We start from the raw sequence: 27,016 nt of genomic DNA, 5'->3' as shown, positions 1-27,016 counted from the left end.
TTTTTTACACATCTTTTCCCTTCTGGAAGCATCGAGGCCTGAGAAGGAGGTTTAACTTGGTCTGAAGAGACACTAATTTGACCCTGTTCTTGAGGCATCTTCTTTAGTTTTTGTGTTAACGCTGACTTAACTGTTACATGCACCAAACCACTTAAGCCAAATGTTTCTGGGGATTGTATATATCCTATATAAGCTAAAGCAGTAGGTTATTTTTTCATTCTGGCAAATTTTTCACTATGTTTTGTGTCAATGTTTCAGCCTCTGAAATAGGTTCTGTATTCTCTATTTCACTTAGGCAAAGGGACATAAGAAAATGAATTAGCCTGTATAAGCTCTTTTACAACCTCATTTTAATATTGCTGTAAAAATGAATGTATTGTGATTATGTAGCTATACTGAGTTCTCTTCTGATTCAATCCTATGTATTTTCAGAGCATGCTTGAAGATTTATTAATTCATAAGCCAGAGGAGCCCATTCAGTATATGATAAACTATTTAAAGCAAAACAATGATGATGGTAAGTGAAAACTGAGAGACCATAAGTAGATCAACTCGTTATTTGTAAACAGCTGTTGTGAGGCTGCAGCTCAATTGGCAAATGATAGATAAAACTTTCAGACCACGTCTTGAGGAAAAAAAAAAAGAGCATTTTGGAATAGTTATAGGTAAGATGCTTTTTAATTTCTTTTTTAGTGGATAATCTAATAAAAAATGCACTTTAACAGTTACAACAATGAAACCCTCTAAGGGAATAACAAAGAGTTCTAGTGTATCAATTATTAATGCATTCTGTGCCCCATCTGATATTTCCTGTTGTCTTTAAGCTCGCTAATTACTCCTTTTGTCAGGTGTAAATTTGGTTTCCCATTCTACCTGGGCTGGCAGCTTTTCTGTTTTTTTGATTAGTTAGTTAGTAGCTGCTGTTAATGAGTTCCACAGCTCAGTGGCATCTCAGATGAGGAACAGTGAGCGTGCCTCACTGTATGTGTAACAAAACCTGGTAAATTGAATAGGAAGTCAGTATTCTGCACAATAAAAGCATGTACACTCAATCAAATTATTTGATTTACAAACTGTTCACCCTTAGGCAGATTATATTTGGATATGCACAACTGAACTATAATTTTTGTTCTGCATGAGCTGTCAGGAATAGCTGGTGTCATGTTGCTTTGATGTTTCTTTAAAACCATAGTAAACCATTATGGAAGTTCTGCTGCAGCATCAATGAAATCACTATCACTAGAGGTGCTGTGAGCTCTTCATACTTAGTGGTCGTGATCAGATGATCATCGACTGAAATGCTGCTAAATATCCAAAAAAAAAAAAAAAAATCAAATCCTGCAAATTGCGTCCAGCCTGTTTTGCTGTGGGCAGCATGAGTAATCAGTCTGTTTTATAAACCCATGGAAAACACGCCGAAGAATTTTGTGCAGTTTGATAGAGGGCTGGTAAAATTTCTTCCCATCACGCTGAGCTTTGTCCTTTAGCTCCACAGTGTTATTTGAGCAGAATTAGGCAGGTTTCTGTTTTGTGACTTCAGCACTTAGAGGCTAACGCTAGAACTACAGCAACTGTTTGTCAACGGAAAACGCTGTCTCTTTTTTGGTCTGGAAAACCCTAGTAAGAGAAGGAAGGAAGTCCAATTAAAATTAAAGTCTAAATGTTGTTTTAAAGATAAATTATATGGAAAATAATGTAACAGAAATCTGTAGCAGAGTCGATTTTACTTTTTGATCATGACAGAAGGTGTTGACTATTTAGAAGAAAAAACCTTATTAGAGCCATCAGTAAAGCAATGAATTTTCATGATCTTGCCTTGCTAGACAGTTTTAGCCCCAGAGAAAATTTCAAGCAGAGAGAAGCATTGCATCTATCCCAGGTGTGAAGTTAGAAAATGTTTTAAATTAATAATAGAACCTAAAACATGCTTAAAAATATAAACAGGATAATGATGATTATAGCTTACAACTGTCTCAAAAAGCTCCTAGGTCAAATAGGTGGTAAAGTGTTCGTACTCAAGCCTCTGTGCTGTTGTTCTTTCATGTGATTCTCCTTTTTTTTTAAAAAAAAAAAAAAAAAAAAGCAAGCTTGTGGGGGGGGGGGGGGGGGCGGAAAAAAACAACCTCCTGAACGCTGGTAGTTCTTTAGTACAAAAATGTCAGTTTTGTGTATTTTATCCTGGTTTGTGCTACTAAATAAGCTCTCGGGATCCAAGTGACATTTTTGTGAATTCTTCTTTTACAATCATACTCTGAAGAAATATAGCAAAGTTCTGCAGGAATGTTCATTGTGCACTTTGCACTTTTCCTGTTTGGCAAAGGATTTCCCTTATAACTTAAGTAAATTTTGTTGCATTGATATTAATCATAGACCCTTCTGGACTTAGAGAGCTCTAAGTCCAGCTGGTCTTTTGCATTATTCCAGGATTAATTTTGTTATTACCAAAATCACTTTTGGATGTTAAATCTTAAAACGGCTTGGAAGAGTAAACCCTGCAACATTTCATCAAGACTAAACATGAAATGAAATATAATTTTACACTGAATAAAAGGTTATTTTCTTCAGATTTCTCAAGCTTCAATTACCCGTTCGCACAGACCTCGAGTATTTAATAGTGATTATTTGCTGAGTTGAAGAGGTTAAACATTACATACAGTGGTGTCCTGGTTGTGCCCTTATGTCATATGTTTAGGGAAAATGCTTTAGAAGAGTCTTACAAGAGTGCAAATGAGTAAATCAGTGAATTACACTGCCCCATCTGCTGCCAGCCACTAAGCAGAGAGAAAACCAGATTTAGTACAAAGTGAGCATTTACAGTAGCCCTGGGCAATATTAAAGCATGATATGGTGTATATAATGGTATGTTTCGTTTTTTATCAAACGTTTGTCCAAGAAAGCTGTGTATTAAAGCTTCAATACCTAAGGGTTTTCTTGTGAATTTTAAATCATGCTCCTAGTTAAACCTCAAAAGGATCTGTGGATGGAAAGGTTTTTTGATTTTCTTTGAAGTGGTTTGAAGAAGTTGATTAGTGTTGGCACCCGAGCACTCTTTTATGACGCTGTTTATAAATAATTCCTAAGTACCGGGCTGGAGTTTCAAGGTGTTAGATTAATAAAAAAAAAAAAAAAACTAGGATTTAATCACATTACATTTGAAGGAAATTAGGTGATAAAAAACAGCTGATGTATCCTTTTAAAGTATTTTTCTACATTGTGTACTAGTTCTGTTGCACTTGCAAGAACCAATGAGGGGGGAGTTTTTCTTAAACCTTCCAAGTCGAATAACTTTGTAAAGATGAATCTGTAATTTGGGTTTCATGCATGTTTAAAAATTGCACCTGCCCAATAACAGCTTAAGCACATGGAAGGCCTCATAAAAATACATTTCACATCCTTCCCTGTCTGCTGCCATCAGGTACCACCTCCCTTGGCTATCATGAGCTAAAGAGGTTTTTGGGTGAGTAGATCCCTCATCTGTGTTGACCTGCATTGCTCTCAGTAAATACCTCTTGGCCCTTTCTGTATATGGTCTGTTCTGGTCTGAGTGTAGGGGAAAAACATCAAAGATGTTAATATAACATGACAGCTCAAGGGATTGCAGTCCAAAGTGTGTGTTCATGGAAAAGGTCCCAAACTATCCCCAAAGTCACCGCTTCCCTTGTTTTGTTAGGCCTCTACTCCCTTCCCAGTGCAGCTTAGGATTGTAGCACTCATAGCATTGTCTGTAAGCATTAGAGCAAGAATTCCTCAAAACAGGGATCTTGTACATATCTTTTTCTCTTCTATTTCTTTTATATAGAAACTACTAAAGTCCACAGAAGTGACAGAGGCACCTGGGTGCCAGCAGAACATGCTACTTTTCCCCACCTTGCTCTTGCATGCTCCCCTTAGAGCAGAGGGACACAAGGAATAATACACAGAGGAAAAAGTGAATTTTAATGCTCAATAGAGAAACCGAAGGTAGCCATTAAAAGGGTAGAGAGAAAAGTGTCTAATTGCTTAATATCCAAATCTTCTCTGAACCCTGGCTCAGCATATTTAGATGAAAACCATAAGGTGAAATTGTACTTTCTGTGACAAAAACCAAAAGATTTGTCAAAGAATTATTTTACTACCCTACTGAGTCAGGGGAATGACAGAAGGAACAGAAGAGCTCCAGAGGTCCCTTCCAGTCTCAACTGTTCTATGACTGTATGAAAATGGTCACTTTTTAAGTAGTCTTATCCTACAGGTATAAACTTTTTTTTTTTTGGTCAGAAAATGTCCAATCAAAGTAAGTGTTTTTGGAATAAAAGTCAAACTTGTATGAAGACATGTTCATATCTTACACTGTTGTTCAGCAAGTAAACTATCCATGTGCTTAAATTGATATATATGCCTAAGTAACATGTTTAGAGTATTAATCTTATTAACTATGGAGATTAAAGAAAGACACAGCTGACGCTGTCTTATTGTTCACCCTTTTCCCCAGTGGAGCTCAATCCTGAAGTGTCCATTCAGCAGACTTCCAGCCAAAATAATTGTTTCATTGTAATTACATTTATATTATGCAGTGTAATAGCACCAAAGCAGTTGGGATTTCTGCTTTTCTACATCCTCACATTCATGTTTTTTTTGTCCATAGCTCCAAAAATTTGTATACTTGGTCCACCTGCTTCTGGGAAAACTACAGTTGTGAGTATGCTACCTTCAGTGTTGCAATACTGACCACTTAACATTTCGTTTTCTACTGAGCTCAGTGCTTTTGGCAATCTTATCCTAAGAAAATGATTTTTGGGATTGTCCAAGTGCTATAAGAGCACAAGACTTGTTGAAGGCAGCATTCCTAAGGATACTGAGCTCTGCAAGAACCTGCTTAGGTAGTGCTCGTGGGACAGGTGTTCTGCTACAGAACTCTTCTTGGGCTTGCTTATACCGTGTTTTAGCAGGGCTAATTGGCCTGGGAGGCTAATGGGTTCATTCTTGTGGTATTTCCAAATTGTTACTTGTTCATTTGCCTGGCCAGTTCTTGCCTACATCTGCTGGTACCATTTGATTGAAAATGTTAAAGTTCCATTTGTGCCTCTGCAAGTTGACCCACAGAAAGTTTGTGGCCGATGGTAGTGGATACGTGCTAGGAAGAATGATTTCTTCTTTAAAATCCATGTTATAGTCTAGTAGATAAAAAGGCCTTCTTCAAAGTTGTACATTCTTGAATACCTTTAAAAGAAGCCGCTTGAAGTCACACACACACAAATTGGAGGCTAGTAAAATGCTCTCTGACTTTCTGTAGCATTCTGAAAATGTTTCATTTTCTTTCCAAATATTTCAACTTGTATTTTTTCTTCTTCTTCCCTTAGGCAATGAGGCTTTGTAAACACTTGGATGCCATACGTGTGTCTCAGGAGACTTTGTTATTCAAGGAAGCATTACCACTGACAAAAGAAGCAAAGGCATATAAAAAAAGAAAGCAGGTATGTAAGAGGGAGTAATAATAGTAGTTCTGCATGCCACAGAAGAGGAATTATGTGGCACTCCCATGATTTCCACCGTTAGGAGTTTAGCAGATCAGAATAAATATTCTTGTATCTGGTGGTTTGTACATTTGTTAATACATGTATACGTGCAGAGTTTTTCAGGAGCAAATGTGGAAGACAAAGGGTTTTGAAGGTCTTGGAAACTTTAATCTTAGACTGGAGTGACAGATTTAAGAGAAGTCCAGATACACATGATATAATTTAAAAAATGTGTCATTATTCCATTAAACAAAGTTTATTCTATTTCAGCATGTTTGATAATCTCAGTAAAATAAGCATTAATTTCAGATGTCTGCTTCAGTACAAAATGCTCTGGAAAATACATACACAAACATTTTTTTTTTTAAGGCAATAGAAGTACTTAATAGTGAATGTTTGATTTTTCTGTAGTATGATATAAATAACTTGGTGCACTAACTTGTTGAAGGCATATCCCGAGTATATGGGAGCACCTCTGTCCTGATGCCTGCCCTTTTAGCTGATTCCCTTCTCCAAAAGTCAAGGAGTTCCAAGGATAATGTGATAGAGGCAGCCTAGTCTTCGGTGACTCTTTCTGGCAAAACTACTAGTATGAATTTCTTCCCTTTCCCTGGTCCCCTATTTTCATAATGTTGGAGGAGCTTTGCATCTGTGAGACTTTTTGGTTGAAAAATTGGTTGAAGTCGGCCAACAGGTTACGAAGTTGCTGAAAGAGCAAATAATACGATTGCATACATTTAGTTTCAATAGAAAACTAGGCTGAAAATAGAATAGTGTTTATTACATTGAATTAAAGAGTGAAGATTGGTGAAACCTCAAATAATTTATTAAAGATCTGAGAGAAGAGAGTTCATTGAGCTCACTGAACTTACTACCAGAAAGGTTTGCTTTTGACTGGCATAATATGAAATGTTTCTTTACTGAGAATATGTGCTTTGAAATCTTTGTTCTAATTATTAAAGATTGTTTTACTAGATTCATAAATTTCAACCTAGGGTAGGAGAATTTAAAACAAAAATTCCCTTTGGTTTAATTACGCTAATTATTAACATATTTCAGACTATGCGGACACACTTTCAAGGGTGTCCTTTTGGGCTTATTTGATTTAAAAAGACGAGTGGTGTGGAAGATGAAAGTCAAAAATGTCAAGGCTAATCAGGTAGTAAGGAGTGCCTGAAGAGGAGAGTCTGGTGGTGTTTAAGGACTGTGCAGCGCACCTTTGTTTCTGAGGTGTTAGGTGCTAGGAGTCTTCATTAACTCACTTTCTTTTATTCTTTTACATGAATGTGAGTCTTCATATGTAACTCCTTAAAACTAGGAGGGAACTCCTGCCTTCCTCTACGCCAGTGGAAGCTCTACTGTAAATTAAAATGCAGCCAAAATATAATCTTAATGAGCTATGTTTTCCTTTAGTGATTTCTGTTGTTGGCTAAACCTCTTTTTTTTAAGTGACCCCTGGCTCGGCCGAAGTGAGTGGTAAATGTGACTCCTCTAATGCACATAGCATCCATTAGGATTTGAATCCCAATAGGATCCTAAATCCTAGTAGGATTTAAATATCTGTTCAGGAAGAGAACAACAGCTGTTTTTGCAATCTTTGATACAACCATGGCATTAGAAAGTTGTGGGCCTAGCCAAAGCAATTTAATAAATGGAAAGAGAAAAACCCTGAACTAAGTCTGTGTTTGTGAAAGTCTGGTCGTGAAGGTCATGTAACAGAATTTAATATAGTTAGAGGCCCATTTCATGAGTATAAGGTTACTCTGACTAAATTAACCCCAGGGCCAAAGTTTGTTCATTTTCTAGGTCAGTAGGGCAGTGTTACTAGATCTGGGCAAACACTGGAAAAAGGTCCACTAATATTTGCTCACATAGTTGCTTTTTGTGCTTTCATCTCTTTTGGGTTCACTTCCAGTGAACGCTATAGCATTTTAGTTTTACTAGGACAGGAATTCATGAAAGGGTTATTTAAAGTACCTGATTATTCTCCAAAGCTCACTTTTTAAATTTGGATATGTAATCATTCGCTATCACACACCTGGCCACTTACTAATGAGCACAGTTCAAGTAGTGAATTTTAAATATCAAATGTTCAAAGCAAAGTGTGATCATTCCACATGTAAAAATACTTCCAAAAAGTCTTTTTTTTTTGAATATTCAGTAAATTTGAGGCATCGTGAGCTACCAATAAATATTCCATGAGCAGAAAAAGAGGCTACATTTTTGGATAAATCATTGCAAATTATTCCCTCATCTCTAGTTATTATAATGCTAATAGAAAATACCTCCAAGTTTTTTTCCTGTAGAGAAGTATAATGATGAGCTATTGCATGTTTCACTTTTCCTGCTAGCTGGATAAAATAAGAAGTTGAAAGAACCATGGTAATCGTGGGTTTGCAGGATGGGTATACTCCTAAAGCGATATGAAATTGCAGTTAAGGTGATTGCATCTTGCTTATTGACTTAAAACTACTGTACAGTTGCATCATATCCCTGTGCTTTTGAGGAGACATGTAACAGAAGAGAGGAAAACCCAAGGCATCCCCATCTATGCGTGTTCAGCATCCTGTCTGTTCCAGAACAAGTCACCATAAAAGGAAAATATAGGAACTGTTCCAGCCTTGTGCATACATGAAAAGGGCAGTGTTTTGGTGTGTATTTATCTAGACAAGCTAAACTTAAACATTCATGATTTTTCAAACTACTAACCAAATTTCTGGAAGCTTGACTGCCTTTCTCTCCAAGGGGCCAAGCTATAAAGCAAACCAACTTGGATGATTTGGGCCAGAGCAAACATGTCTGAAACTCGCAGTAGGAGCATCTGCGGAAAGTCCTTCCCCCTCTCAGTCTAAGCAAAAAGTGTAGCAGTTTTGTGAAAGGGTTACTAAAAACATCACTTTGAGGAGAGCAGGCACATAAGATGAAATATGGTATCTCTGGGATAATGTGGAACATTTAAAATCATGAATGAGTATGTTTTTTCCGTCAGCATGGGAATAGGGATTAGAACAGTGCGTATAGCCTAAAGCAAAATATACATGTGTCTGAATATAAGAAAATGCCACAGCTTTTAGAAAGTTTGCTGTTTCAAAAAGCATTTTTTTCCATTAACTAAACCCAAGTATTAGGTCAAGCTCAGAGGGCTTTTGATAAGCTCTGCTGTTATCAGTGCCTGTCTCATTGTCCATTACTACAAATTACTGGGAGGTAATGTCCTATCCATTGGGCTTGTGAAATACTTGTGTATTTGAGAGGGGAAGGTATGAATGTGCTGTATGGTGATGGATGTGTCAGAGGTAATGATTGCTAGGTGATTAATAGGGCATAGTTTGTCTAGTCTATTGAAAGTGATTTTTTAGGCCACTGTTCAATAGAAGGAAAACTGAGCATAAAAGAGTTGGAATTGAACCACAGAGAGCAGAGGGAACTAACACACCAAAATATCTGCTTGTGTCCCTTGATTGTTTTTGTGCAATAAACCCCGCTCAAAAGAGAGGACTTAGAATATCACTGCACTAAAAGAAGTTAGTGTAATTTTGGTTTAAATTGGTTTGGCACAGCTTAGCAGAGTGGACCCCCGGCAGTCGCTCGCCTCTCCTGACATGACACATCAAAGAGGCGAGGAAGACACGCGCTGTTCCTGGGAGCAGCGGGATGCACCTTTGGAAGGTGACAGCCTCAAAGCCTCCAGCCAGGCTCCAGCGGCGAGGGGCTGCGGGAGGCTTTGACACACCTCCCGAGGAGACCTGCAGACTTTCCAGAAACAGCCTTTTTTCTCCTTTTTCTGTGTTACTTTCTTGAATGTCGCCTTATGAATGGCTGAGAGGAAGAAAGGCACCGAGAACGGGGGACAGTAGGGAGAAAGAAAACAAAACCACCCCCTGACCCTGACCGCCTTCTCCGTCCCGCAGCCAGCGGAGGACTCTTCTCTGCTGCATGTTCTCACGTCCTTTTTCCAGTCTACTTCAAGGTGACTTGTGCAATAGTTTCTGCCACTCCTAGTGAAATTTTCATGAGCTGATGAGGATGGTGATTATGAAGTTTTCCACACAGCCACATTTTGATTATGTCGAATTACATCTTTTAGTGTAATGCAAATCTAAAGAAACACTCTCTTAGGATTGTATCCCTCAGAGTGGCTAGAATAAGAGGTGAACGCAAACCCGTGATGCGTGTAGCTGTTTGCGTCGTCTGAAGTTCTTTGTATGAGTTGAAAGACAACTTTGCAACACAGAATGCAGAGAATCCATCTGCGCAGGACTTTCTGAGTCCCCATTTTGACAATAGTGGCAAAACAAATGAGACGAGGCGGTTTGATATAGACAAGTGATTAATGGCTTCTCTGACCGGCATGGGCAAGGTTTGGACTTCAGCCAGGCAAACTGGCTAACACGGAGCTCATCTAACCAAGTTCTGCCTTGCTTAGAAAAATAAAATAACCTTAATGTTAACTTTAATTTTAAATTAACTTTCTGGCTGAAGGAAGAGATAAACTATAAAGCAAACCTGAATATCAGACTTTTGGTGTTTATGTGTTTGGGATTCTGCTCATCTCATATGGTATCTTTTAATATTACTAATGCTGTATGTGTTGGCATAGGAATAGGATCCATAGGATTGGATACTTGCTCTGGTGAAAGGGATTGCTGGAGGATGGGATGTTCTTATGGATCCCTTTGCAAGTCTGAGTTCCAGGGTGGTAGCTGGTATGCAAAGTCTGGCACTGTTTCCATGTTAGTGTGCAGTAAGGTCGGATGTGGGCTTTAGCAAGTAGAAATTTGTTTAGCTTATCCTTAACATTGATTTTTGTGCCCTTACTAACTCTCAGATACATTGTGCTCATGACTTAAGGCCTTGTACGGTTCAATTTATTTATTTATTTTAAGGAGACATCTCAGTTCACCTTTAACCGGAATATGCCTGCCTAATAAAATTCCTTTTGAACTTTACTGTGAATATTCAGCCTTATTTTTTTTTGTTCTTTCTTTAGAAAATCCCCAACGCGCTTTGGGCCAATCTGATCCAGGAACGTCTGTCAAACGTGGACTGCATCAAACAAGTAAGAATTGCTCCTCCGAGGGCCTCTGGATAAGCACTTACACAACTCGTGCATCGTAGTTAGCATTCCGAGTCCTGAGCAGAGGAGGGAATGGGGGCAAATCTTTGGGGGCTCTGGAGCGAATTGCTTTCTTGAACATCAGCAGAGGGACTTTGGAGCTTTATTAACAGGATAAAGGGGAGGCTGAGAGTATGCATATGCTAATCTTATAGCACTGAGATGATCAAAGGCTGAACAAGCATAGCTTTGTTGATTGCCTGGGGCAACTGGCAGAGTTATAGTGGACAAAGCAGATAAACAGAAAATATCTAAAAATCAATAGCTTGAGTTAAGTTTTTAATTCTTCCTGATGAAAGGAGAAAAAGTCTAACGTTATTCATTTCAATTTTCTCTCTTTCTCATTGTGTCTTTTTTTTTTCCTGTGTTGGGCATTTAAATATATTCTCTTCTAGGTAATAATTAATATCCTCACTGCTAGCTTACAAAAATAGACAGCTGAGAATAGTTTTGACTGCTGCATCCATGGATCCATGTTGTTATTTTTTTCATTGTACTTAGACTTAATGTAAGTAGAGACTTTTCAAATAGAACTAAAAGAGAACTTAAATAGATTAATGTTGCTTGAATATCTGGACTCATGGAAAGCAAAATCTTTTATGTGTTTTCTTTAAACCTCAAATGTTGTTATGGTTTATTGAGTCCCTAATCAGCCCATAATAATGGATTATTTGCAAGAGACTTAATCTAGTGGATAAAAATGTTTGCCTAAACAGTGCCAAGATATAGATTGTACATTAGTTGAAGGACTTTGTGGGAGGGAAAAAATGCATAGTCTAAATAAGACGTTACATTCATGAAGAACTGAAGAACCTTTTCAGTTAAATAATGCCTGTTTTTAGATCCACCTGCTCAGCTAAACATGTTCACTTGCCGGGTCATAAAAGGCTGCGTTGCAATATGGTCATGTAAGCAGTAAACTTCTCCAGTCAGAGCGTTCAAAATATATTTAAATGCATAGAAATGAAAATAAGCAAGAAAGATGGTGACCCAAGAGTGGAACTGCTAACTCCTGGACTTTTGACTGGTGTTGTTAATAGTTTTGATTAAATATTTTCTCAAGTGAGCTCTTTCAAGTGGTAGTTTTGGGGGGGATTTTGTCCTGTGGGGCTATCAGGAGGAGAGTTGTTTTGGTGGTAGCGCTTGCAATGATCTAGAAAGTGGCTGAATAACTCTTCATTTTAGGGCTTTTATAATAGTAGCTATAAGATCTTTCTAAGGTGCTCATGTAAGTCGCTTCCTGTGCTTAAAAGCAGATGTGTTTTCAGCAGCTATTTATTTTCTCCAGTGTTCTTTGTGATACTGTTAAAGTTTTAGTAACCACCAGTGGGCAAAATCTGCCAGTCTCCAAAGGCTACATCCCCCAATGCTTTTTTTTTTTTTTTTGCCCTATTTATTCTATTGCTGGCATTGTTCTTGCTCTCCTTATAGCAGTGAGTGAAGGATCTCTCAGTGTCTGTGTTTTTAAGTCCTATAAACTCCAAATAAAGTGACAAGATAGTTTAAATGACAACAGCTGCCTGCATTTTATGTTCCTACCATTACCACCGGCAGCACTGAACCAGTGCATGTTACAGAACAGCAGGGGAAATAAAAGCTTCCTTTAGAAAACTGCCCCGATACTGAGCAGGATTGGAGTGTGCATTATTAGTGTAGAAAGGATTGCAGCTTCTTTTTAGGAAAGATGCATTATTGGCTTGCCCAAAGTTGTGATAGTTGATTGAAAGTCCTTTTATTAGTAGACAGGAATTCAGGGCCACTCAAATGACCCCAAATTGTGCATCGTCTCCACTTGAAGAGGATCTATGCATTTTAATTGCAGCATTCTACTATGAGTGTTAATGAATTCAGTCCTGCAGATTTTGTACTTCAGTGCCCAAATTTATGCCATCTCACTCAAATCATGAGTCAGCATTTTTAACTGAAAATGTAAAGAGATTAGGAACAGTCTGTTGGACCATAGGACCACAAGCTGTTTGTTTTATTTCTCCTTGTGGTGTCATTGGCTTGGCATTAATTGCACAGCTTTCATCCCACTGACAGTAGGAATGCAGAATTTTTGTGCCATTGTTTTGACAGTCACAGGTTTATGGATGTCACTGGCATCCTCCAAGGAGAGCATTTTTATTGATCAACAGCTCTTCTGAGACAGTGCTGTGTGTTCCTCCAATACAAATGTGGTTAGGCCGGCAGGATCACACGGGTAGGGCTTCCAGCATCCGCAGGGAACGTCGTGCGAGCGTTGTGTTAGAACCTGGGACTTGGGCAGCTCATAGGAAGACTCTTGATTTGCCTGTTGGTGCTGCTGCAGTTGTGGAGGGAATTTGTAGAACTAGGGAAAGCCAGTGGGGAGTTTGCTAGATGAGGGGGACAGCTACAGCTGAGCAACCTTATTCACATTTTGGAGAGATTTGGAAATTAAGCCTAGGCCAGTGAGTCATATGAACTCAAGGGCAGATTTACTTCTGACTGATACTAAACAATTCAGAGGCAGGCTGCCATTCAACAGGAGGGACAAGAATGCAGTGGCTATTGGTTGCTTTGAGGTTTGTACAGAGATCATCATGTTGTCTCCGTGCCTCTTACAAGGACAGCAGTTTCATCAATATAGCTGCATTAGTCTAAGGCAGAGTCAATTTTGGATTTTGTAACAAATCCTGCAGCTGTGCAGGTCAAATAACAAGAGAGAACTGAATATCCAAGTCATTATTATTGAGGTGGAAAGTTGACAGAACACAGATTTGGTGTTACAGCTGAGAGCACGCCTGCAAAGGAAAGAGATTTATGTTTGGGAACGACCTGGAGGTTTTCCTTTCCTCCAGGTTCCTTAAATTTGGAGAGGAAAGTGATGGCTTTGAAAGTACTTCCCCGTTGCTGATTTTCAGTGTGCCGTGGGTCTCCAAGGAGCACTTCACCTGGCATTAAGGCAAGAGCAGAGTACTGTATTTATAGCAGTTGTGATGTGGGAAAGGACTGAGGTTCCAGCTCAAGGAGAGGGAATAGTGACCACAGAATAAGGTGCCGTAGAATTTCAGACTTTTTGCCTTCATTCTAGCCTTGATGTGATAAGATGCCATCCATGCGTGGTTGTAAGGTTACTGCTATCAAGAACAAAAAAATGGATAGCTTCTAAAAGAAACAAATTCTCACCATGTGAAGTTACTAATTACACTTTAATGACAGGCAGGAGGGCAGAAAAGAGCAGTGTTTGCATAAAGCATGATAGGCATATTTTAAGTCAGGTCTTGCTCTGCTGTGTCTTGCTTCCTCTTGCTTAGTTCCCAAGCTGCTCTCCCTTTTTACTCTTTTTTTTTCCCTTCCATTTTTTTTTATATCAGTGACATCTGCTTGGAGCTTGTCCCTCCTGTGATACCACACTACTTGCAGCTGTTCAGACCTCCAGCTCTGAGCTGTGCATGGGGTGCCCTGAGCATACGGCCTTTTTGATGTGTGATAAAACAGAACCAAGCCACTGGGGGTATGGAGAGGGAATGCATCAGAATATCAATAAACCTGTTCTGAACAAAGCTGCAGCTCTGTGCTGGAATAGACATTTCACTGAACTGTCAAGTAGATGGATAATGTATTCTAATTAGGGATTGACTGATACCTTGGAACTCGGAGTCCGTTGGATATAAGATCCAAAATGCTAGCTATTTTTGTAGTGTTTACTTATTATGTATTTGTTTAAAAATTATCTGTTGCAAGAAGCTATTTATTGAGCTGTGATTTCCTACATTGCAAAAACTTTTAGCTTTAAAATTGCATATGGCCTCTAAGGACCTTTGAAATTTGTGCATAAGCATCATGAATTTTGCTATGTGTTGTTTAAAGAGCATCTTCTGTGTTTGCTGCCTGTTGCTTAGTATTTGCTTCTGAGCTGTAAGTATATTTACACCAGAAGGAAAAGGCTGTATTTTTAGTTTCCAAAAGTATTGCATTGGAGTAGAGAAAATGAGCCAGATTTGTAGTCTGTGTAAATTGGCATAGATCTGTTGGCTTCAGGGCTCTCCAGCCATTTCTCTCTAGAAGAGGATCTATGTATATGTTGTACAAATACAAGATATTCACAACCAGTTCGAAATTCCTAGCACACTGCTAAAAATATTGTGCAGCCTTGCCTCTCTCCTGCAAGTCCCAATGGATAAATTGATTTCTTAGCACCTGTGTGACCTTAGACAGTGGTTCATCCTAATTTGATAAAGCAAACACCAGGAGTGGCAAAAATGTCTTGCAGTTACTTGAGTCTCTTATTTTCTACAGATACCAGCCAAGATGACATGTTCCTGAAACCAGGCTAATTAAGGAATTTTAAGTAGTCTACTCTATTTTCTTGTATAATTGGAATGTCCCAATTTCCTCTTACAGAAGTCATGGGGATATGTTTCCCTGAAATACTTCTAAAACCTTTGGACCCCATACTGACAGAGCTTCTAATTTATATGGGAGATGATAATGATTGCTAGCTAATGCAATATTAAAATATCTTCTTTTTTTTTAATACAAAGATGACCTTTCAGATTTATTATAGTATCACAAAGCTATTTTGGGGTATAGGATATGGTGACAAGGGCCTGTGTAGTTAAGCAACTAAGAGAAAAATTTGGCAAAGTTCAGAAAATTCAGACTCAGGAGTGGTAAGCAGATTAGATTTCAAATACTGCATCACACAGACACTGAGTGAGGCTGCAGCACTCCTACGGTATTTCACAGCTCTGTAAATGTTTTTTTAAAGATGCTCAATCCAACACTTAGCTGGCTATAACAAGGACTTAAGGGAGCAAAAGGCTCTTTTTTCTTTTTTCTTTCTTTTGCTCTGTTGCTTCATTAGCTTTGGGAATGCTGGTTCCATTACTGTGAGTTTTCCTGTATAATTTAAGAAAATAATGAAAGCATGCATATTTTCCTTACTGTTCTTGGCATTAAATCTGTCTTTAGATTTGTTTAGCCTCTATTTTTTTTTCTTTTTTTTATACACAGTGTAGGCTGGTATCCTTTTAAATATTTCAAAACCACAGAAATTGTTTTGGGTTGTTTTTATTTAAGAGAGAAGTTTAAGGTTGAAAATATGGGAAAAAAATCACTGCTACAATACATAAATGTTCTTTACATTGTGGTAATGTTATTAGTGCCAGTTCACAGATATATCACTCTTCTGTTTGCTTTTTTCTGTCATAAACATCCTTTTTTTTCCCCCCTGTGTATTTCCTGTTCCAGAATTAACAACTGGTTCATGGTTTTATTCAATAGGGTTGGATTTTGGAAGGCTTCCCTGAAAACCAGGAACAGGCATGGATGCTGCAGTCATCTGGCGTCATTCCTACGCACGTTGGTAAGCAGTGCAAGGCTAATGTGTGATTGCGTCCAGGAGCTGAAAGCCTAGAAGCATTTTTACCCAAACATCCTAAATAATAATTTCAGGACATATCTCTAAGACACCAGAATCAGTAGACAGTAAAATGGTGTTTCAGAATGGTTCAGATTCACTGAAGGACTTGTGTTAACCTGGGAGACTTTAAATCGTGTCTTTTTTCATGTAAACCCTTGTCTTCTTACACAGAGTTCTGTAAATTCAAGACCACACCAGCAAGTGTCTCAGAGCAGTTAGACACAGTTTTGCCTCTATCCACAGTTTTGCTTCTATTTTGCTTCTATTTCTCCACCAAGTGAAATAGAAACATCTTGTTTTTTAAGCTTGAGTCTCCTGAATATGGACGGAGTGTGGCTTAATTTGAGGAACATTTCTTCAGTGGCAAAGTGCTGATAGACAGGACCTTGACAGCTGCCTTCACCAATTAGAACAGCCAGTTGTCCCAAATTAATAGTTAGAAAACCTACGTGCAACATAAGAAACAATTACAGTTGGGTGGAAAATGCAGCATAGAATGATAAAGGTAGAGCTTGCAAGTGGATCATGAACTTGCCAAAGTGTTAGTGAACTTGATGAATTGTCACTTTGGATTTGATTTGGATGATATTCCACTATTAATGAGGAATTCAGAATCACTGCAATAGAGTTAGGAAAAAATGTTTAATGTCTAGTACTTGCATGTATTTTTCATATAGCTAATAACATCTGAAGTCAAGTTTTGTTCACAATTTTATCTCTGCGACCAAGACCTGAATGAGAATCTTAACGTGCAGTCTGTCTAGTTAATCAAAAAGAAGATTGAGAAGAGATATAATTTACAGTATATGAGTACCTTAATAGGGAGAAAAGTGCCTGAAAGAGCTGTTTGATATGGTGGAGAAAGTCATAAAAAGAACCTGTGTCTGAAGCCTGTAATCAAATACATTGAAAAGAGAAATTAAATTACTGAATTAACTGTGAGGATGATTAGAGTAAAAACAATCCAGGGAAGTGATAGATTCTCCATCTTTTGATGCTTTTCAGTCCAGCACGGACACTTATCTGTGAAGTTAACCAAAAATGTTCACTGGTCTCACTACAGAAGTATCTGGGTGAGAAGTAATTGCTTGTGGGGTAGAGGAGAATAAGACCGAGTGACCTGCAGATGCTTCTAACCTAGACTTCTGGCTTGGACTCCATCCAGTCAGAGTGTAACTATGGCTTGTTAGTTCCTATGGATGACTGGGTCAGTACTTCGGAGTTCTGAACTGTTTATTATTGATGAATACTTTCTTTCAATATACTTTCTGATTAAAAGTAAAATCCAGCATTTGCAGGTAAAATAATGGGAAATTAATACAACGAGACAAATGGAGATGAATGTGGTCGAAATACTTTCATCCGTCCTTACTACTAGCATTCATCTAAACAGTTACAGGAAATAAAGCAAGTAACTAACAAAAGCTACGCTCTTTCTGTTCCCTTTTTTGGTGCCTAGTTGTGCTTTATGCTCCGGACACTGTACTCATCGAGCGGAACAGTGGGAAAAGGCTCGACCCCATCACAGAAGGTGCAGTATACTTTTGTTTGTGAGCTCTGCCAGAGACTGGAGTGCTCCTTGATTCCAGAAACACCACAATATCAATGGGATTAACATTTAAATGGTACCTCTCCAAGGAACAGTAGGAGTTTATAAACTGTTTGGAGAAGGTGTATGTCAGCAGTATTTTATTTTATGTGACTGTAAAGTACACGGAAATGTAAAGCTTGGCATCGGGCCTGCACAGATTATCACTTGTGCCACAACGTAAGGCTTAAACAGGATATTCGTTAGAAAGGCTTTGAAATTGGACAAGACCTGTTAAATCACTCTCTTGGTCCCTAATCCGTGGCTGCCTTCTAGAGGTGTTCCACACCACCTTCGACTGGCCGCGCGACCCTCGAGTGCAGCAGCGCCTGGTGAAACCAGAGGATGCGTCTGAACAAGAGATATCCAGGAAGCTGCTGCAGTATCATAGAAGCTTTCCTGGAGTCTTCCAAGCCTACCAAAAAGTTCTGAAATCAATCAATGCAGACCAGCCTTGTGTGGATGTTGTATCACAGGGTAAATATACAGCTTTATGGCAAATTGGATAGTTGATAAACTCTTATCTGAAAGGCAGTTCCTAGGCTTTGGAAATGGTTCATAAGAATAGGCTTAGTCAAGACTCAGGGCTCCCAGCTGAGCTGTGAGCTTTCTAATGCAGTGTCTGGGCTGTTCCTGGTAATTCTTTTACAGGACTAGACTAAATGCGATAAGTCTTAGTCTGACAGTCCTAACAAGGGATAGTTGAGTCAGTAGAGTAAATGTCACCATTACTTCTGTGAGAGATGCTCCTAAAAAGCTACACTGTGGCTCTAGTCTTAATCCCCCCACATGGCTAGTACCTTCCACAAGTCTGATGACAAGATGTAGGAGTAGTTCAAAGCAGGTAACATTTCATTTAAAAACTCTCTGTGGTGGTAGCTTTCCTTTTCAACAGTTCCTGTTTGCCTTTGCTTGACTTTAATGCAGTCTGACTTTTAATGTCGGTTCTTCAAGAATAAAATAAGTAAACTGCCAGAAAGACCAATTGATAATATGCTTTGTAGCTGTCAGTCTGTGGATGATCTATCTCAGTAATTTTGCATCTCAAAAAGGTCTTTTTTTAATGACGAGTGCTGCACTTTTAAGATAAACAAGTAGGAAGTTTATAATCTGAATTTACACATTAATTACCTCTAAATTACTTAATTAAATTTAAAAGTTCATATCATCATTCATAAAGAATTCATGCCTTGAATTGTAAATAAAAATGTGAGTGCCTGAATATTAATTATTATTAATTAATAATGTAGTGAGATAAATTGAAAATTGGAATGAAAAAATCCTCTCTAGATCTTTTTTCTGCAGTGCATCAAGCAGCCAGCTTTTTCTTTTTTTTTTTTTTTTTTTTTTTTAAGAATAATTAGATGTGGAGACTGTCTAGGGGATCATTACTCCTAATTAACTTGGTTATTTACTGCAAATTAAGCATCATTTGTAAGCAGGGTGCTTTGCCTGTAATGTTTGTGCTTTTCAATACACTGGGTTATGGAAAATATTCAGAATAACTAGAGCACTCCTTGGTTAGCTGATACTTGTTTTTGGAGAAGTTATGCAGCCAGCAGACTATACTGTTGTGATTTCCATTTTTTAACGCGTTTTTGCTGCTATAGATAAGAGATTAAAAACAATTAAGAGAGAGCATCTATATTAACATGGTAATGGATTGTTTGATACAGATATAATGTTTGAAATCTCTCAGATTTTAATGGGATTACTGATTGGTGCTAGGATAAGGGACCTGAGAGTCCATTGTATGTGTAGTATCCCAGCACAGCTTGTGGGGCTGGACTGAGCTGTGCAGGATCCCAGAGCGTGTTAGGTTCTCCAAGCTCCTCAGGCAGCGTTCAGAGTCCTGATTTTGGTTGGAGTCTCAAGATACTTCAGTGGTAAAATAAATTATAATCTTAAGAACAACCTTTAAAGAAAGAGAAGTTAATCAATGTGTATCTTTTTTCCCCTTAAAAAAGGGCAATCTGTTATAAACTGCATTTCCTGTCTTCCTGCCACATTCTAGCTCTCACCTATGTCCAAACCCGGCACCGATCGGCTGCCCCCTTCACACCACGGATTCTCTTTTGTGGACCCCCAGGCAGTGGGAAGCGCCTGCAGGCAGCTCTAATAGCTCAGAAATACAGCATTGTCAACAGTAAGTTCTCAGTAAATATGCACTTTGCTCAATTCCCCCTTTTCTTTCTTTTTGATCATTTATCTTTTGCTGTCTTTCTTTCTTGCACGTAAAATTTCTCTGTTAGGCCATCACTGTGGATGTCAAATTTTTGAGGGGTCTGAAAAGTATTTCAATGAAGAAATATAAACCAATAAAACATATATTCGGTGACAAACCAGCTTTAACATTTTTTTAGTCCTCATCTTTTATACTCTGTAGATCAGTAGTTTTTCATGTGTTACATTCTTGTTGTGCTCTGAATTCTTCATTGTATCAGTGGATCACAAATAATGTCTTCGGAGCTTCATCTGTCTTGCCAAAATTGAGGCACTTTTAAGAGAGAATTTGCTGTGAACTATGAGGAAGCCTCTTGGATTCCATGCTTCAAAGGCAACACACTGGAAAAGGACACAATTATCAAAATGTACATTCTAATTTTTTTCATAAGGGAGGCCCAGAAAATGCTGGATGAGGCTTGATCATGTTGGTACGTGCTGATGTTAAAGTGCTATAATATTAACACCCAGGAGGCTGCTAGGATCAGTGCAGTTTGTGTTTGTGTTCTGTAATTCCTTCTAATATTGGAGTAGCCATGAATTATTTTAAGTAAATGTCTGGTTTCTGTAAAATTTGATGATTAGCAATGTCCTCTTTGTTAAGTAAATCAGCATTCCTCCACTGCATATCAAATGAGAAAAATAAGAATTAAATAGATAGTACTCTTTATGTGATGGGAGACTTGTTTAATTAATGGAACTAATTCTGTCCATAGTGTGTAGCCCGTCCTTCTGTGTTCTCCCTGAGCTCCCGGGGAAGTCAAGCCAAAGAATTCACTGAACTTGGATTTGGCTTTCCAAGTGAATAGTAACTTAAAGTTGCAAGCTGTATTGTTTCCAGTCACCTCTTTAGTAGAGGTGCTCAGAAAAGAAATAATTTTTAATTTCAAACTTCAAACCTTCAAAAAGGGGTATATACTTTCCATACAATCATTGCTGCTTAATGGTTACGTATTTAGTTTTGGTAGTGCCACTAAAGGCATGGAAACAATTCTGAAACTGGTTGTCTATCTATCATTCAGGAGTCTAGGTTTCGTATTTTTGTGTTCTTAAGTGTTTATCATTATTCATATGCTTCAAAAATACTGAATGACTAAAATATTCAGTATACTTGAAAAGGATAAATTTATATGATTTTAATCTATATTAAAATACTGAAAACTACAAATAAAACTGATAGAACTTTTATGATATCAGATGTTTTAATATTGCAGTATTTTATCATCACATTAAAAATTAAAGATTTTTAGAGATTTTTTTCAAAGCTGTATTTTTAAGTATTATATAATTGGCATAATTAAAAATGAAATGTGTCTGCTTTAACGTGTTAAAGAAAACTGTTAGCCGTGTTAAAGATTACTTTTCTCTTGTGTTTCTGAATACCTTTCCTGAACTATTTTTCTAAAGCTAAGTTTGATGTAGTGTTTTCATCTAGGTCAAAATTTGCATTTTATTTTCTTTAAGCAACTATTATATAAAACAGCTGCTGCTCTCCTTACTAAATTCCGTTACCACTACTTCATCCATACGGTGAATTTCATTGTAAATATTACTCTAAACCAATTATTACAGGAATTAATATTTAAAACAGAGCTGGAAGGCCATCCTTTTTAGAAGAGTACTTCAGCATATGCTTAATTTCTGGTTAGGCCTTTGGGAGTGAAACAGCTTAAAAGTTTAATCCTACATTTAAATATTTTCACAAATTGGATTGAATTTAAGCCATATACATGTTTGTTGTCCTAAGTTGGGGTCTATACACAATTTCTGCTACATATTTAGACTGTTTTCTGGGAAGGTGAATTTGCCTCTGTGGGGCAAATAGTGACCATTAATATTTGTGTTCATTCCCTGTCACTTCAGTACTAAACTTGGTCAGCTTTGTCAAGAAATGTTCCAGTAGTTTATTCTTAGTCTGCGTGCTGGACAATGTGATAAAACAGATTATTTCAGAAAGGGTGAAATGAATTTATGATTATTAATTGAAATGCCATGCAATAATATACAGTGTTATAGTTACCAAAAATTAAGCAAAATCGAGTTGGAATTAGGACTTTGTGATGTTGTGCAAACTCTTGGTGCCTCTTGTGATGCTACGTGACCCCTTCACACCTTAATTCGTTATTTGTAAAATGAGGATGAATACTATTGTATCTAACTCATATGGCCAGTAAGATTTAATAAGTTCGTGTATTCAAACAGTGCTATACAGTACCAAAATAGCATTAGTTGATGCATAATTGTCCTGTCTGGAACTTTAAATCTAGATATCCTGATGTTCTATGTATTTGAAGTCAATGATAATATTGCATTAGCACAGTTTTTTAAATATAATTCTTACATGATCATTAAATGATCCAGGGAGTCACTTCCTTGAACCACGTATTATCCTGCACCTCCAACAGTGCAGTTCAGCTGCTGTTCAGCAGGTGTAACTGTATTCAGTAATTAAAAGTTTATAAAAAGTGAAAACCACTAGCAGTCCCTTGAGTTATTATTTCAGTAACATATTTGATTAGCCTCTTTCTCTCTCTGTTTTTAATATGTTCTTTGCCAAATGTATTCTTTTTTATTCAGTATTCTCCCCTGCTCAGTCTCTCTGCTTTTTGCTCTGCTTGGCCAAAAAAAAATCGCATCAACAAACCCAAAAACCTACAACTTTTATTTTATTCAGTGACCTTATTTCAGTATGCAGCTTCTGTTGTGTGGGGTTTTTTTTCTTTTCTTTCTTGCTGCCTTTTTAAAATTTAACCTTGTATCTTTTTGTTCTTCCTTCCTCTTAGTTTGCTGTGGGCAACTGCTAAAGGAAGCTGTTGCAGAGAAGACAAAACTTGGAGAACTCGTTAAGACTTATTTTGACAATGACCGCCCAGGTAGGGCATGTTGGTGTTTCATTGCACTGGATTTTTAGAGTTGTGGGAGAAAAATACATTGTGAGTGAAATTTTCTTGGTCAGAGTCTAATCAAGTTACAGTAGTCAGAAAGCTGATTAATTCCATTTCATTAGATGTAAGTTAGATGTTTTTAGCTCTCTGATTTCTTCATAACGAAGAGCTCACTGTTAAATGAAATAGTTTTTTTTTTTTCCACACATCCCAAAGTCTGAATTCCAAGCTTTTTCATCTCTATATCAAAAATCAGAATTCTAATATATATATATGTGCACTTAAAAAATGTTTAAACTGTTTTTAAAGCATAATACCATCCTTCATTTTGATTTTAGTTTCAAGTAGACTATAATAAAGACTGACTGCCTTTATATGTACATTTTATCTTATAAAATGTACCAGAGATTAATCAATTTTCACATAAGCTTTTTGACTTACAAACAAACTTTCTGAATATTTTGTTTCCATCAGCATTTTTGGTGGTTGGAGGGGACTACCACAGAGAATACCTAAGCACACGTTGCTTTTGGAAGCCTCTCCAGTGATTTCAGATGAATCATAAATACTGTAAGCTCCTCAGGGCAACAATTTAAACTTACGTGTTTGTTATTTGTCTTGAACAAGGATGACTCTCTATATGTGGTACATATTAAATAGAAATATATATATATATATATGTAGTTCTGCAGGATAGGTTGCCTTTCAGCAGGGTGGAGTAATGTTTATTTTGTGGCTCTGTCCAGCCTGGACGAGAGCACAGAGAACAACGAGGGGCTGGACCTGAGCACCTATAGGTTCCATTCGCTCATGGGTTCCTAGCTTCTGGCTGCTGTTTTTAGGAGAGGCCTCCAGGAAGATTTAATTTAGAGATTCTGGCAGCAACAGTGCCTACGTAGGTAAAGGCAAGAGATCTGAGCGTATATTAGTCACAATATATGCCAGGCTTTTATATATGGGAATAACTTTGGAATATGCGTAGTCTGCTTGACCTGAATGTAGCAGAGAACAGACACTGTAAACACCTCCCTCTCTTGACTGCAGTTATGGCTGAGATGGGGGTTTGGATGATCTACATTTTCAAAGATATGTCCTTTAAGAGCTCATGTGCTCTGTGTGTATTTTACAAATTTCACTTTAGCTATTAAGGTTCCTTACAGGAGGTACTGGAAGTGTTCCCAGTAGGGTGAAATAATTTCACAGACTGTAATGTTTATCCAGTCCTAAAAATATACTTATCCCCAGTCCAAAGGAGCTATTTTCACTTCAGGAAAATGGAATTGGAGAAGTAATGCCTTCCCCAAATTAGAAATTATTTCAAATTTAGATGGCTTTTTTTTAATGTAACATGCAAGAATAAAGCTGTACAGTGCATCTGAACATTAATGGGAGTCATAACTATATTTCTGTGTATTGTGCTAAAAAATTTTGCTTGGTTTTTGTTTATATGCACATATATTTTATTTGGTGGGACATGCTACAAAATTAAGGGCTGAATAAAAATAAATATTATATAGCAATACTAGAAATAATAAGTTCTGTCATTTTGCTAATCCCCCTCTCCCAGGGATAACAAAGAATGAATTTACATTAGTAAACACTAACAAGAATTCATTACTGCCCTCGCAAAAAGCCTTGGAGAAAATGAAAGAATGTAGTGTAGTGAGGAGGAAAGATGGGCAAAGAGTTTTGTTGTCTTGGTACAATCACAATAAGATTAAAGCAGAGATTGCATTATTACAGATTATATTAAGAGATTCTTGCATTATTATTGACTGCATCCAGTCTCAAGAAAATCATATTTGAATGGAGCTAATTTAGCCGGTTACAATGTTTATAACTGGAAAAGCAGTTACGACTTGATGAAAGTTTCATCATTTCTAGTTTCATGCATTTCTAGTTATGTACCAAGCAGGCTCAGTCCTTCCTCTGGGCAAGGAGTCGTGCGGGTGGTATCATCACAGTGCAGTATGCCAGGACCAAGGACAGACCATGAGAAACATTAATCAAATTATCAGCAGTCAAAATCAACCTAGTGTCACAAAAGCTTGAGGGATGCCTCATATATTCTTAAAAGGATTGCCCTGGGGACTGATCTCAGTATGGTTTCCCTTCCTGTTGGCACAGCTGATTGCATATAGTTAGAGTCACTTAGGATATGCCAACATGATATGTTGTGGTGTCATAAAAAGGCAGAAAAACGAGCTTAGTCAGAGATAATTTTTTATTGAGTTATTGCAGCTGTCCCCTATCTGTTTTAGTTCTGGTTGACTTACTCGGATTTCTAGATTTTAGGATTCACAAACAATCTTTGGGGTTTTTCTTTTTTTTTTTTTTTATTGTTGTTTTTTCCTGTATGGCTTCTTTATATAGACTACATCTCAAGAAGAGCCCAGCCAGTTCTGTTATTCACCACAGAAGGAAACTCAGAGCATTCCCATTTTCTAGTGATCCCCGTCTCCTGAAGATCCTGGCACTTGCTCTATCAAACTCCTCCATTTTGAGTAAGGGTGATTCATTTTGCTTAATGAAAGCAATGTAGATGGCCTTGAGCCCATTAATTTTTAAATTCCGAGGCCATCCTATTCTACAGTTGGTATATTTAAATATATATACATATATTTAAAATATATTTTCAGTGAAAAATTCAACCTCCTGACTGCTTTCTGTGAGCACTGAGAATGCAGAGGTCGTCTTTGGGCAATGAAATGGCTTTTCCTTGAGGATGCTGTGTGGTTTCCACTAAATTCAGGGCAGTTTTTGCTGAGCTTACTTTGAGCAAAAAAAAATGAAGTTTGGTGGTGGTTTACCATGTTAAATTCTGCTGATTTCTATTCTCATTCTGCCTCTTGCTCAGTAGTGTCCATGCCATGGACAGATTTATCATGTTCTGTTTGCAAGGGCAGCCTAAAAGGACCCTTATTTCAAGCAAGAAGCTGGTTCAGTGGCCAAAAACCCTCCAGGCCCCGAGAGACCTGATGCAAATCGATCCATTCAATTGGATTCCTTCTGAAATGCTGTTAAGAGGCTGTTCTCCAGACTGGTCCTCCCTTCCCAGTATTTCAGGGTGTGGATAAGTGATGCAGCTGTGGGCAGCCCAGCCTCAGACCCATCGGCTTGACGAGAACCTTTCTGTCAAGTTTGTGTCCCTGGATCCAGGGGATTCTGAGGAGCACTGGGCTGCATCCCGGGCCCTGCCACTGAGATCACGGGCCATGTTAATTTAATGCTGCATCTGCAGTATCTATCATCGCCGGTTGTAAGATGTCCATTAGAATTTGATACCACAGGAGAATACAAACTGCAAGAAGCATTTTTTCTTTGTTTATTTGTTTTTAAGTCCCTGCCATTTGCCCCATGAGATGTTTCCATTTTATTAATGAAAATACAAGTGGCAGCATTTTGGCCCTGGGGTCGTTTTAGCCCTAGGGTCATCATAAGAATAGGACACATTATCAGCCACGTGAAATCTGCAGGTCATTGCGTTGAACTCCACAGGTCTTCATGGTGAAGTAGCATGAAGCGATTAATACTAATTAATACACCTTTTTGCAAAGCTGGAGTAAATGGAGCCAGGAAAAATGAAAGGACAGAAAACCACCATGGAAGTGTCTGTGTGTGTGTGTGTGTGTGTTGTGTTACCCAAACAGGAAGATTCCGCTTTTCAGTGGGGAGAGGTGCTATTAGTTTGGGTAATGGTTTTCTTCACCAAAATGAAGATTCAGGTGGTAGAGAGAGCTGATTCACAGAAGAGAGGTAACATCCCACTGTTCGCAGCCGGTTAGAGCTGAGCACACACAATCCATGTTGTTTTTTCCCCCTTCCTTTTTCTGTTTTTATTTTTTTATTTTTATTTTTTTTTAAAGTAGTAATGTCTGAAGCTGTCCCCAGTGGCATTCTGCATGTGGGCGGTAAAATCTGGAATTCCCTAATTTTTTCTATTTTCTCCTAAAAACTATTACCAAACAAATGTAGATATCCCCCTTATTTTAAATGGAAACAGTTTTAAAGGGGTGCTTGTTGGTGCAGCCTCTGAAAGTTAGGCTCCCTTGGCGATTGTGATCACAGCCTCACTGCAGCACTTGTGTGTTTTTTATTTTATTTTATTTTTGACATCAAATTAATATTCTCATCACTAAGTGTGAAGTAAAGGTTTGACAATAGAGTAGCTTCCTCTTTGTTAAAAACTTGCCGAGAGTTTCAGAGTTGAAAGGCTGGGTAAATCTTTCCATCTGAGGAGGTAAGCTTAGTGTTATTTCTTGTTTTTAAGAGCGCTGTACTGGCGAGCTGCAAGCTGTCTGAACATTGCAGAGAGACCCT

At 37.9% G+C, this 27,016-nt stretch overlaps 1 protein-coding gene across 2 annotated transcripts in view; it reads left to right on the top strand.

Annotated features, from left to right (window-relative positions):
* The window catches only part of AK8 (adenylate kinase 8), a 61,315-nt gene that overhangs the window by 1,982 nt on the left and 32,317 nt on the right, over positions 1 to 27,016 (top strand). Inside the window, exons 2-10 of one of the 2 annotated variants that reach the window (XM_088525308.1) lie at positions 433 to 517; positions 4,625 to 4,674; positions 5,340 to 5,453; positions 10,486 to 10,554; positions 15,862 to 15,943; positions 17,460 to 17,531; positions 17,865 to 18,065; positions 19,603 to 19,734; positions 22,595 to 22,684. In XM_088525308.1, the coding sequence (XP_088381434.1) occupies positions 433 to 517; positions 4,625 to 4,674; positions 5,340 to 5,453; positions 10,486 to 10,554; positions 15,862 to 15,943; positions 17,460 to 17,531; positions 17,865 to 18,065; positions 19,603 to 19,734; positions 22,595 to 22,684 (895 nt within the window). The remainder of the gene's footprint in view (positions 1 to 432; positions 518 to 4,624; positions 4,675 to 5,339; positions 5,454 to 10,485; positions 10,555 to 15,861; positions 15,944 to 17,459; positions 17,532 to 17,864; positions 18,066 to 19,602; positions 19,735 to 22,594; positions 22,685 to 27,016) is intronic. The other variant, XM_088525309.1, reaches the window with a different exon arrangement.

Source organism: Tinamus guttatus, unplaced genomic scaffold, assembly GCF_059628265.1.
Source record: "Tinamus guttatus ecotype Peru unplaced genomic scaffold, ASM5962826v1 Tinamus_guttatus_pri_ptg000226l, whole genome shotgun sequence".
NCBI classification, from domain to species: Eukaryota; Metazoa; Chordata; class Aves; order Tinamiformes; family Tinamidae; genus Tinamus; species Tinamus guttatus.
Note: the sequence above shows the minus strand (reverse complement) of the source record. Positions and strands in the feature narration are given on the sequence as shown.